The following is a 13,108-nucleotide window of genomic DNA, read 5'->3' on the forward strand; positions in this document are numbered from 1 at the left end:
CAGAAAACCTTATTTGGCATCATGTGTACGAAGGGTTGGGTCTCTGTGGTATTTCCTGTTGAAGGATATGTACTGTGTGTAGAAAGAATGATAAGGTTCATACAATACACTTCCCTCTTCTGTGAAGCCCGCCCTTCTAATTGACTTTTGTTTACCTAAATGTTTACTTGTCTGAGGTCATTGTCAGACCAAAAATAATAATGAAAAAAAAAAGTATGCGGTTTCAATATTTCTTAAATGTGGTTTAATTGGTTCCTTATTGGTCTTGCATTTTCATTTAATTGAAGAAACATCAAGAATGTATAATTGAGGTTTGACTTTTTCATTCTGCAATTTCAGCGTCTTTTTCAACTTTCTTCTTCAGTTCTCATTTCTGCCCGTCTGCTGTGCATCCTAGCAGCAGCAGTCCTCTGTTTCACTCACTGTCCACACCCCTTTGTTTGTTGCCCAGTGCTCCTCAGCCTGGGCCCCCGGAGACAGTCTTTTGTTTTTAATTAAAAACACGCTCCTCTTTGTGCACACAGGCTCATATCAGAACCCCCTTAACCATACGAAGCGGGTCACTGTGACCACCCCCAATCTCCCCATAAATGTATGCATACCCACAGGGCCAACCCCACCGAGCTCAGGGGTTTCATGCGGCCTCATAGTGGAGCTTACAAATATGCAGCAAGTTTACAGAAGTGTATGCACGTGCCCTCGTGTTTCAGGAGTATGCAATTTTTCAGTTAAAGCTGCTGATAACTTTTGGTATGTGTGTCAACACCAGGCTTATTTGTATAGTGCATACAACATAATGTTGACTTTCATAGTAGGTGAGCACAGGTGTTACTAATAACACAAACAATAGCCATGTTTTTCAAGTCACTCAATGAGCCAATTTACACAATACCAGGAACCCTGAAACCAAATCAGCTAAATGGAACCAAGCCATCTTTTTGTTTATTGGGTAATGTGATGATGATCTGAGGAATGGGGGGTGGGCTGGGGGATGCTGCACACATGTAGTTTCATAATGCTTTTCAGCTCTCTTCAGTTCAGTTGTACCATACACGTGAACGTTCACAAAAACAACCTGCTGTGGGTGTTGGTGGTGGTATGACACACACCGTAACTTTTGGACTATTTTTTTTGTTTTGTTTTTTTATATAACCCTTTTTTTGCAAGTGTCCTGGCTGTGGTAGGCAGCAGTGAATCTCCCTCTTCACCCATTTTCTACACAGTTCTCCAAAATTCTTGTTGAGATGTGTCGTCATAGAGTCACTGCAGTCAAAGTGAAACTAATGTTGAATATACCTCATCTCAGTGCCGACATGTTGACCAGTCAAACACAGGTGTAATCACTGAAATGGTAGTTGACCGTAAGTGTTGCAGTTGTCTTCTTTCAGCTCCTCCCTTTAGCGGTTGTCACAGCGGATCATCTACCTCCATCTAACCCTTCTCTGTCACACCAACCATCATTTAAAGTCTCCACTGTGTTCTGTGCACTCCTAACTTCACTCTTAATCCCTTCAAACGTGCATCCCCCCCTCTCCTCCTCCTCTGTCTTCAGCAAGCGGTAGCACACTTTCTGCTGGTACGCAGCTGGTCAAAGCACCGGTCACTGTGTTAAACCAGTAGTTTTTCCAACTACAAAAAGTCAAAGTAGTTACTGTGACATAATGACCCCACAGGTGTGGTTCAAAAAGCAAGAATAGTTGTTTTGTTGCTTGCAAAGATCTGACATGAAAAATTGCATGATTGTGGATGGGAAAGAAAAAGGAAAATTGTGATAATCAGGCAAACAGCTCAGTTAAATCATAAATGTTGAAACACTTTTGTGGCTCTAACAAAGGTGCGTCCACACAGGAAACAGTTCACTCATCGTTCACTGCTTGAAAGCTAACGATGAGTCGCTAACGGACATTCCGGTCTTTTTTTAGGACCTGCCAGCTTCATGTCACCAATAATTTTTTTCTTGTTTTTCTTTTAGTCACTGCTGTAGCCACTTGAAGTCGCAAAATATCTTTGATGTTCTTTGGTCTCTGGTCACTGCATTTCTGTAAAACACTTCCTGTATAGATGCAGCTAATACTTTATTTATGGTATTGCGAATGTGTCACATTCGAATGCAGGTGATATAGCCTCAATATTATGTCACAATAGAAGGAGGGGGGGAACTGAAGACATTTGCAGACGGCAACATTTAGAAGTGTAAGTAAATGTAGGGTATTTTCCATCCTTCATCTCCAGTCAGCTGCTGTCATTGATGACAGCTTCCTAATTTAAATTAAGGTGGCAGCAGCATTATCATGTAACATTGTTGGACACATTATATCCAGTGGCAGCATACATCAAATATAAGCACAAAATGAGCCTCTAAATTTTAACTACAAGCATAAAAGAATTGCCTAAAATATCGTTTAATGGTCAATGTCAATGGTAACTTTATTGTCCCTAATGGGAAATTGAGTTGCAGTATGTCCGTACAAACAAATAAACAAGTTTATTTTTTCGTTTAGTAGTAACTAAAGTATTTTAACTCTTCGGGAGCTGCACAATAAAACTGAACAATGTTTTCTACCTGGGAATTTGTATCATGGGTTTGTGCATCACCACCTGCTAGCATCTCCTCTATCATAGCCTGATTTATACTAAACGGTGTGTCTTTTGCCTCAAGTTTGTTTTTTTTCTGCCTTCAGCATGAACAGTTTTCATGCACGTTTTGCAGAGTGTTCTGCTTTATAGGATGATATACTAAATCATGCTTGAAGGCTGACATGGCAGCTCTTGCGGTTCTCTGACATACCCAGGCTTTTCTTGTTGTTGCGTGCACTGGTGAGCATAAATACATGGCATTGCTATAACAATGACATAGTGATGTTTTTATATCCCCTAAAACTTTATACCAGTATTATTGGGAACAATGTGATATGAAACTGGGCTAATTTTCCTATGAAGAGCCTACAGAGAGAGGTTTTCAACCAATGAAAACATGCTCCTTTGAACAACGTTCGGATCTTACCGGAGGGCAATGTGGGTTATACTGTGCTTTCATCCATCCATCCATCTTCTTCCACTTCATCCAGGGCCAGGTCGCGGGGGCAGCAGCCTAAGCAGAGAAGCCCAGACCTCCCTCTCCCCAGCCACCACCTCCAGCTTATCCGGGGGAACACCAAGGCGTTCCCAGGCCAGCCGAGAGATATAATCTCTCCAGCATGTCCTGGGCCTGCCCCGGGGCCTCCTCCTAACCGTGGGACATGCCCGGAACACCGCGCCCAGGAGGCATCCTTGTCAGATGCCCGAACCACCTCAGCTGGCTCCTTTATATGTGGAGGAGCAGCGGCTCTACTCTGAGCCCCTCCCGGATGGATTAGCTTCTCACCCTATCTCTAAGGGAGAGGCCAGCTCATTTCCGCCGCTTGTATCTGCGATCTCGTTCTTTCGGTCACTACCCACAGCTCGTGGCCATATGTGAGGGTAGGGACATAGATCGACCCGTAAATTGAGAGCTTCGCTTTTACACTCAGCTCCCTCTTCACCACGACGGACCGGTGCAGCATCTGCATCACTGCGGCCGCAGCACCAATCCGTCTGTCAATCTCCAGCTCCCTTCTCCCATCACTCGCGAACAAGACCTCGAGATACTGTGCTTTCATTGAGTGCTAATTGGTGAGTGGGTCACAACAGGAAAGGAGTTCACCAGAAATGAAAGAAGTGAGAAGAAAACGGTGGGGAAATCAAAAGATAATTTTAATGAAAAGATAAAAAAAATTTTAAGTATGAAAGTTACAAAGAGTGGCTGCTGGGTTTTGTTGTTGTTGTTGTGTGTTTTTTGTTTTGTTTTTTTAAACACTTGGTTTCACTGGAGCTTTGTGTATGTCTATAACTTTGCTCTTCTCCACGGTTTGGCTCACAAACCGGTTGTACTACATATTTTTGTCACTGTCCCCATCTGACAACCAACTCGCTGCCTCTGGTAGGCGGTCGTCTGTAGCTACCCACGCACCCACACGCTGAACCATAGTTTCCCCTTTTAAATTTAACAGTGAACCATTGTAGTAAAAGGTTTGCTTGGCAAATTGGGGGTGTTTGCATGTAGTTTAGACAAAGACTGACATTATACTTTCCTGTCATTTCTGACTGATCTTAAACTGCGTTTCAAGCTTGAGTGATGCACAACTTAAAAGAACAGGTTGAAGGTGTTTTTATCACTTTTTTTCCTTTTGCAGAATAGCAATGATAATCTGAAGGAGAAAGTGGAAAAACATATGGTTTTTTTTGTTGTCGTTGTTATTTCTATGAAACTCCAATGAAGATCTGCAGTGGGACATTTGTGCAACTGAATAGATAGATGGAGCTTAAGCTTCACTATGAAAGCCAAACCATCGCGTACAGAGTTATGTGGATGGCTGTGATGAGTTGCGTCCTCCATAAAGGCGTACCTCTATACGTGCTTAATCAGTGACTGTGGACTTGTAAGAATCTGACACGGAGCACTGAGACCAGAATAGAGCTCCACTGGGCTGTGGTGGAGTATTTTTTGCCATGGAAAAGGGGTCATCCAGCCAAGAGGGCTTAAAGATTCATTACAAAAGAAACTGCACTGGGACATTTTCTCATTATTGAAAATATTAATGGGTTACAAAATGAATTCCTCTCTGCACGATGAACTATCTCTGATTCATGTAGTGTCCTGAAATTTATGACTTATTGCCGGTGTGTTCTTGGGCAAATAATGTCAGAAGCAGCATAAACCAGTAATTTGCTAGGATTGACCCCTGAAGACACATGAGCAACTGTGTCTCAGAAGCGTTTGAAGACGAGCTCAAAATATGCTCAAGGCCTTTCCTCTGTGCTGAGTATTTCATTGAATGTTACAGCACATTTTACTCACTAAATATGGCATTGTATTGAACAGCTTGTAGATTCAGTCTGGCTATTGGACAGCTGTACAGACTGTCTTTTATATTATGTGTGAGGCCAACTGTGTAACAGCCCAGACTAGGCTAATTTCTGGTTTTAAGCCAAGGTGCTTTCTCCTGGTCCCTGTGGTGGGTTAGCCCTGCTGTTCCAAATCTTTTTCTGTTCTGCTCTAATTGTTTTAGCCGCTTCTTCCCTCATGAGACGAAGACAGTCTAATCACAGAAATAGGGGAATACCCAGTGGTTGTGAAGGAATCGGGATCAAACCCAAGGCCTGTGGGAATAGCACAGTGATATCCCAGAGTGCTTGTATGTGTGGCTCTGTGTGTGCATGTCTTCTCAACCAATGTGGCGATTGTAAACACTCCTGCGTTTACAATCTCATCCCATGAGTTTTGTTCACTGATGTGCAGTGGGTGTTGTTTGTGCTCAGATTATGTTTCACTTGAAAGTACACACTGGCTCATGAAAAACAAAAAATCCTTTCAATGGACAAATGTCATTTAATGAAGTTGTGTCATATCTATGGGAGAGTTTTTAAATATATTAAAACAATCCTAAATTTACCTAAAATGCTTGTTTGGATTTTAAAAAAAATACAAAACAATGATTGCAGTTTCTGTTTTTTCTAATAACTGTACGTTTTTGTCTCTTTGATTTTTTTGCAGGATGAAACTGGTGCCTATCTCATAGACAGAGACCCCACGTACTTCGGGCCAGTGCTTAACTACTTAAGGCATGGCAAACTGGTGCTCAACAGGGACTTGGCAGAGGAAGGTAATGTCTCTGTGGAACATGAAGGAATGCTTCAATTTAATCAAACTCGTGCCAAATATTTTAAACAATAGTGATGATCATTACGCAAAGCACCCCATGGGAACTACTATATGTAAGGCTAATTTTGGGATAATAATTCCCTTAGAAAGTGATTACAGTGGTGCACTTTTGCCCCTCTTGTAAAAACCCAAACTCACTCAATGTTCAGCACATGAAGATGACCCAAAGAGAGCGTTTGGATAACAAGATTTATAAGGTTTCAATTAGTAAACTTGCAAAAGCTTCATTAGTCGTTGCCTGTTTGTCTCCCAAATATTTGTTTTTGCATTGCAGCACTCACTAGGTGTAGCTGATCGCAAATAAATATTTTGTGCTATGCTGAAAACCTTGTGATTGCTTTAGATAATGGCACACTGCCTCGACTGCTCCTAGTTTGGAAGATGCTGACTTGTCTGCAAACACTGGCAAACTTGTCGCCAAGCAGTTGTGAAGCTTGGAAAAAGTAAAGTGGAAACTGAATATTTGCTGTCAAAGTAAAAGTTGCACTTTTTGAGATGTGCTGGTTGCAGAGCTAAGGCACAAACATTTTCCTTTGCTGGTTTGCTTCAAAGGATGCTTTGGAGTGTTTGTTGTCCAGTAGAATGTCTGTCTGAGATCCTTTGCCTTATTTCTTGTTTTAGGAGTTTTAGAAGAAGCCGAATTCTACAACATCACATCATTAATAAAGCTCATCAAGGACAAGATCAGGGAACGCGATTGCAAAACATCACAGGTACATGGATTTATGTGACGTTTCAATGGATTTCTCAATAATTGTAATGCCCGCCTTTTTAAAAAAATGAATACATTATGTGCTCATCCTTGCTCTCAGGTTCCAGTAAAGCATGTTTACCGGGTGCTGCAGTGCCAGGAGGAGGAGCTCACTCAAATGGTGTCCACCATGTCTGACGGCTGGAAGTTTGAACAGGTAAATCTCCCACAGTGTCCCAGCGACAATCGTCCTTCCATGTGCTTCACCCACCCCGCTATGCTCACGTTGACCCAGAAAGGGCAATTGTCCACATTGGAAATGGTTTAAAAATATATAAATAAATAAATGATTTAAAAAAAAAGCCGAACAGCAAATCACATCTTTCTCAATGTCCGCATACATGATCCGGGCATCCCTTCTGTGCTCTGATTGGTTGTTGCAGCTTGTCAGTATAGGTTACGGGCGGGCCCACCAGTCAGAGTTTCTGCTGATTGTGTCAAGGGAGGTGAAGGGAGAGGAGTCTGCTTTGCCAAACAACAGCGGAGAGGTGTGTCCCACGAATCTCTGTCCACGGGCTGGTCACTGCATGATCCCCATGTTGTCCGTACACACCCCGTTGGCCATTGTTTGTCCCAAGTAGACACGTAGCCATCGGTTAATTTTTCAGTTGATAATTTTCCGTTTTCATGTATACTGCTTGCTCACCAGTGAGGCTAAGAGACCCCGACACCTTTTTGTTTTTTGTCCTTTTTTGTCTTGTTTTGTTTAGTTTTGCTTTACTTTAGTTTTTGTCGTTCTGTATTCAGTATGTCAGCAGCTTTATCTGTTTTGCTTTGATGCAGTCACTTTTGGAGGAGCTGAGGGAGGTGGGCGCTGGAATCTAGTACTGGTTGTTTAGAAGTGCAGTGTTGCTTTTATCTGCCGTTTAGGTAATCTTCTTTGTAACTGATTTTGTCGAGCATTACAAGGGAATCCAGATGGAATATTGAAATTATGACAAAGGTTAATTTTTTATTTTTTTCTTCAAAGAGAAACCGCATGTTTGGGTGTTTGGAGTCCGTGTAATGTGTGACTGAATCTCTCTGCAATGTGGGATCATTGGCTCTCCCATCAGAGCTGAAAACCCACTAATCTCCTTATACCCGTCAGATGGGGAAACTCCAAAAAAACGAACACTCCCAATGCAAAGCTTAAAGCTCCACCATCAGACGAGGAGAGTCTTCTAGGACACGCTCCAATTATATAAATCTAATTTGTTGTTTAACTGATGGTTCACTGAGCTGTGTGCCAAGTGGAATCCAAGATAACTAGTTGAGATTATTTGAGGGGTGTTTTGTGTTTTTTTTGCTGTGATAATGTTGGAGAGCTCGCTAACAACAACAAGTCTGTGGCAGCAGGGCTAATGAGGCGATGCATGTCTGAACATGCACACCTGGGTACAGACTGTATACATGCAGCCTGCAGTACACACTCTTAATGTTCAACAGCAAAAGCGGATGAACACGAAATCAAATCCAGAAGTAGCTGTTTCTTCTTTTTGTTGTTTATTTTATTTTTTATGTATTTGGGGTTTTTTTTAAATCTCACTTGGTCATTCCTTTATTTGTCCCCTTGTGTCCTTTTGGTTTTTGTTTAGACTGATGTGACTGGGAAAGAGCAGAAATTATTGCCATGTTTTTTAAGACTGCTGTAGAAAGGTTTTATTTGTAGGCTCTTTTGCTTAAACCAAGGTGCTGTGGTTTCGTTGAGGTTTTCATTTGGTTCAAATTGTACTGGCCTACTTCCACTATCAAGTGTTGAGTAAGCCCTTGAGACAAAACAAGACCAAAAAACAAACCATTAAAGTGGACCCATTATGTTTGCTTATACCCTCCCTTTAAGCCAGCTTTCTTCTGATTGGCTGCCTCTCACAAACTGAAGGTTTTGATGGGGCTCGGTTAAGCCTGATATGACCCTTTTAACAATGTTGCCTTTGCTTGAGCCTTTGTAGTTGAAGCTTGATATGTTTATTAAGATGGAAGTAAAAGAAAAGCATAATAGGTCTGCTTTAATGAGAGTACAGCCCAACAACAGCAACAGTGTGATGATTGCAGCATTAGTGAAAACTCCAAACATTTGCCATTCGCATTATAGAAACGCTCAATGGGGCAAGGGTCAAATCTTGTGTCAAAGAGCTTTAAAATGGATCTGAATTGTTGGATGGAAGTGAGTCTGCGGTTTTCTCTTTGTAGGAGATGCTAAGCCTGGTCCTGTCAGTCCACCATTCCCCAGTGATTTTTATTTTAAATTTATTTATTCATTTTTTCACCCTCAATCAGCATGTTGCTTCCTGTGATCCGTCCCTTGCACTCGTATTCTGTCAGTAACTATCTGCTGTTCATCCTTTTCTTTGTTTGTTTTTTTTTTATTTCTACAGTCTTAATTTGTGAACCACAGATTATATTTTCTTTAGTTTCCTTTGAGCTTTCCCATGTTTTATGTTGAAATCAGTGCTGGCATGTCTGCAGGTCCTGAGATCACGAATTCTTTTTAAATGTTTTTTATAACAACTCTCAGATTTTCAGTGTAGCCTTTTTCAAAATGGCTAGCTTTAACATTTGAAATGGCACACCCTGTTGCCCTCAGTGCACCATATAATTGTGCAGCTTTGCCATATTGAGATTAAATCTGACCGCGGATCTGTTGTGTCACTCCCAAGCCTGTCCTACATTGCTGTCTACCTAGTAAAGGCGCTAAATGTGATGTAACTAACTCCGGGTTAGGCTTTAAGGTTTTACTAAGAACTGAGGCAGCTTAAATTTAAGGACTCTCTGTGCTCCCTGTTTGGTTTTCCACCTGTTTTACATTAGTATAAGGTATCCCTCCTTGTGTTTTCCCACCACGAGTAACCCAGATTTTTGCCTTTATCAGTCTAATTCTAATTCTTCGTCTTTGCTCTGCTCTCATCTCTCTAGCTCGTCAGCATCGGCTCCTCCTACAACTACGGAAACGAAGACCAAGCTGAGTTCCTGTGTGTAGTCTCCAAGGAGTTGCACAATCAATCATACGGGACAAACAGTGAGCCCAGTGAGAAGGCTAAGGTAAGTGCGTGAAAGGACTTGTTATGAGTCCATACAAAAAACCGGGAAAAAAGGCCCGGGCCGGAAGCAAGGAAAATCCCCCAAGGAACCGAAAACAAAACCAACAACTTCCTGAAGAAAAACCCCCGGAAAAGAAAGCAATGGGCCGCCTTTTCTTAAATTTTGTTGACTAACCAGAAAATTGACGAACAGAAAAACCACAAGCAACCGTAGAAAAAGAACTAATAATGGAAAAATATTACAGAGAGTAATTATTTCAGTTGAGGCATAAGCAGAACTTTGTCTTCACATCACGTAGACAAACTAAATTTAACCTGCTGTTGAAATTTCTGTTAAATTTGACCTGAAGTCTAAACTGTGTAATCCAGCTCTGGGCATTAAGATGGCACAGGTTTGTGCTGCTACTGGCAAAGTGTCTTTTAAATTTTCTTTTTTTATTATTATTATTTTTTAATTGGGGTAATAGTGGCCCACTCCTTAGAGGAAGCAGCACATGAAGACTAATATTGTTACGCCTGTATTTATGGTTTTATTTTCCTGATTATTAAAGAGATTAGAGGCTGTCAGAGCATATTTGAAGCAAATGTAGACTGTAGAGATTTTACTGTGCTCTATTCATTTAGTCTCTCCAGGGGCATCTTATCCAAATCAAGATCTTATTACTGGTTTTATATTCTGTTCATTATTTCTCAGTCCATTTTGTTATGTAGCTATTTTTTGTTTGGGACATAATATCTAGATTTAACATCCAAAACAAGGGAACTGACCTTGGTTGGGAAGGTGTCCTTGGATTATGTTTTTGTGTCACTCTGACGCACTTCACATTGTTGATTTAATGATAATCCCCTTTGATCCGTTGTTAGTTTTACTTTTCACCTTGTTCTCCTTTTTCACCTTCATTCATTTTCATTTCTTTTACAACATGCCTTTCTTGTCTTCTTCTGTGCTGTCTGCATGCTGCATGTTGCTCAGAGCGAGGACGAAGAGACGGATTATGAAATGAATGACTCTGATTAGGGTTGAGCACTTATGACTCACTGGTGAGCGCTCAACTGCTCGTAGTCCTTCCCAGCACACCTCCTTAGTTTTTCCTTCCTCCCTTTTTCCAAGATGCCTTTTTAACGCTCCTCAAAATGTTTCACATTTGTTTTCAAAGACGGCGAGAGCTGAGCTCTTATAAGAGACAAAAGTCCAATGATAGAATCAAGGTTACAAATCAGCTTTGGACATTGGAGTCTGCAGGCCAAAGCTGGATCAAAAGCCTCACTGCTCCTGCTGAGGCAGGAGACTTTATTGCAGGTGAAGCTCTCTTTGAAACAAATGGAGCTCTTCCCATCTGGTTTCAGACCCCTGTAATTATTGACATGCTCACAGCATTGGTTAATGCTGAATCATCAACTGCTGCATTTTGACTCATTCTCCCTGAGAATGACATTGAAAGAGATGGGTGGGCTGGTGTGCACCCTCTGCCCTTTCTTTGTCATAAATAGCTGTAGGTTACAATGGTTTTGTTTGTTTTTAAGTCAGACCACTCGTGTGTCTGTGCTATGCTGGTTTTTAATGATTAAAGGTGGGAATTTCAAAATTACTGGCACATTTTTATGCATCAAAAGAAAAGTAAAAATCACATTTCACAAGGAAATAATTCCAGTAAAGATTTGTCCTTGCAAAATATATTTTCTTCCCAAAATACTTAAGAAATGAAACCAGTTAAACAGCAGGTATTTTCTTCTTAATGTGCCTCACATTGAATTACATAAATTTTAACTCAGGAGAAATGACTCAAAGGTTTGATCTGTCCTCTGAAATCAGGAGGGGAAAAAGTTCCCACCTGCCTGTCAAAATCAGCACTTTTTTTTAACTTTAATATATTTTGAAAAGGGATGTACATTTTTTTTAACCTTTTTAAAATTTTGTAAAATGTTAAAAAAAAATACAGTTCAAAATATGTAAAAGAAGGTTGACGTTTTACACTTTTTAATTTCCTGTATTTTCACAGTATTTTTGAGCCCTCGTAACCTTTCTAATACAGCTCAGTCGATAGCCGCGTGAAATCAGAGCTGAAACACATTTAAGCTCTTAAAAAACTTGAAAAATCAACTTCACTCCCACTCATGGTGTCACAGTTTCAAGCCAAAATCTCATTTTTGCTCAGCATTAGTTTTTCTCTGACCAACTTTGGGCATCAATATCACAGGATATTACTGCATCAACAGTAAATGAGGTACCCTCGATGTTTAGTCCATTTTCTCAAAATTCACTGAAGGAAATGTCAGAGATTCTTCGTTTTGGGTAAACTTTTAAGTGTTGTGTCTCTGTGTGACGTAGGTGTTTGAAATGATGTAAAAACACTGGTGTTTACATGTGTTCTTTAGGTCTTGAAGAAATCCTTAAAATCCTCAAAGTATGAGCATGTGTCACAGATCACAAATCTCGTAGGGTCTCTGAAAAGTCTCACAGTATGAAAGGAAAACTGTGGCTTTATTCTACAGAAGCCCAAAGTCTTTCTGAGGCCGACCCTATCATTTACAATTAACATTTTGAGCAACTGCTGCTTTTCTAGTGTTGTGGGGTTGTTACATTAACAGAAAAAGGGGGGAAATAGGGGGATGGAAGTGGTTAATGTCAAAAAAAATTTAAAACCAGAATGAGTGAGAAGACTTGAAAGTAGAAGATAAAGACTCTTTACTACTTTTACTCGTGCAAGCGTTTCCTTTTTCTTTGCCCCTAATCGGTGTGTTTGTTTCAACCATCTTGTGCTTTAAGTGTGACAGACACTGTGACATTAATAAAGAGGTAGATCGGTGCTGGGGGACACTAAAAGTGACTGAACTGCTGCAGATTGTGTAGTGTTGAGCATTTTTGCTGATTATCTAATGTTTCTGTCTTTGCAGATTCTTCAGGAAAGGGGTTCCCGGATGTGAAAAGGACTCAGTATTATGAGCTCCAGGTGTTATGATGCAAACATATCATCTATGTGGAAGAACGTGTGGCACAATGGAGATTTAAAGTGGGGTGTGCATTTATTTTGTTTTCCCTCCAATTTCTTTCTTTCTTTTTTTTTTTTTTTAAGTTTTTTTTTTAAGTTTTTTTTTAAAGTTTTTTGATGTAAATAAGTCTGTTTACTGACAATTTGTGCCTGTACATTTAAACTGGACCTTTTTATTAAATTAGCGGCAAGTTTTTTTTGTTTCTAACTGAAAGTAAAGAATTGTAATCTACAAATGTTTTATGCTATAACAAATGGCCGCCATCATATAAGGCCAACAATTCACTCAGGGTCATCTGTTGAGTTAATTCTTATATCCTCCAACTCAAGGGTCTGGTAAGGGATCAGTATGGTCTTTATAACTCCGAGTATCAAACACAAAAATCATTGTTTCAGAGATTTTAAAGAAGGGAATTGTTGTATTTGCTCAACGGCTGTGAGTCAGGCTAATAACATAAAATTGAGCCCAAAAGCAAACTGGTTAAAAATGTTTACCCAAAGACTTCAGTTTCACTGAGATTTGTGATCATGAGGACCTCAAATGCACTTTTTTTTTTCTTTTAAATTTCCCAGTAGTAATTTAAAAAAAAAAAAAAAAAAAAAAAAA

The 13,108-nt window shown here is 40.3% G+C and overlaps 1 protein-coding gene across 1 annotated transcript in view; it reads left to right on the forward strand.

The window, feature by feature from the left end:
• The window catches only part of kctd5b (potassium channel tetramerization domain containing 5b), a 16,622-nt gene extending 4,061 nt beyond the window's left edge, over positions 1–12,561 (forward strand). Inside the window, exons 2-6 of the mRNA XM_005721578.1 lie at positions 5,573–5,681; positions 6,362–6,453; positions 6,553–6,648; positions 9,387–9,512; positions 12,407–12,561. Of these exons, the coding sequence (XP_005721635.1) occupies positions 5,573–5,681; positions 6,362–6,453; positions 6,553–6,648; positions 9,387–9,512; positions 12,407–12,436 (453 nt within the window). The 3' untranslated portion in view covers positions 12,437–12,561. The remainder of the gene's footprint in view (positions 1–5,572; positions 5,682–6,361; positions 6,454–6,552; positions 6,649–9,386; positions 9,513–12,406) is intronic.
• Positions 12,562–13,108: the final 547 nt, after the last annotated feature.

Source organism: Pundamilia nyererei, unplaced genomic scaffold (genome assembly GCF_000239375.1).
Source record: "Pundamilia nyererei isolate P.nyererei 1_Seehausen unplaced genomic scaffold, PunNye1.0 scaffold00005, whole genome shotgun sequence".
Classification (NCBI taxonomy): domain Eukaryota; kingdom Metazoa; phylum Chordata; class Actinopteri; order Cichliformes; family Cichlidae; genus Pundamilia; species Pundamilia nyererei.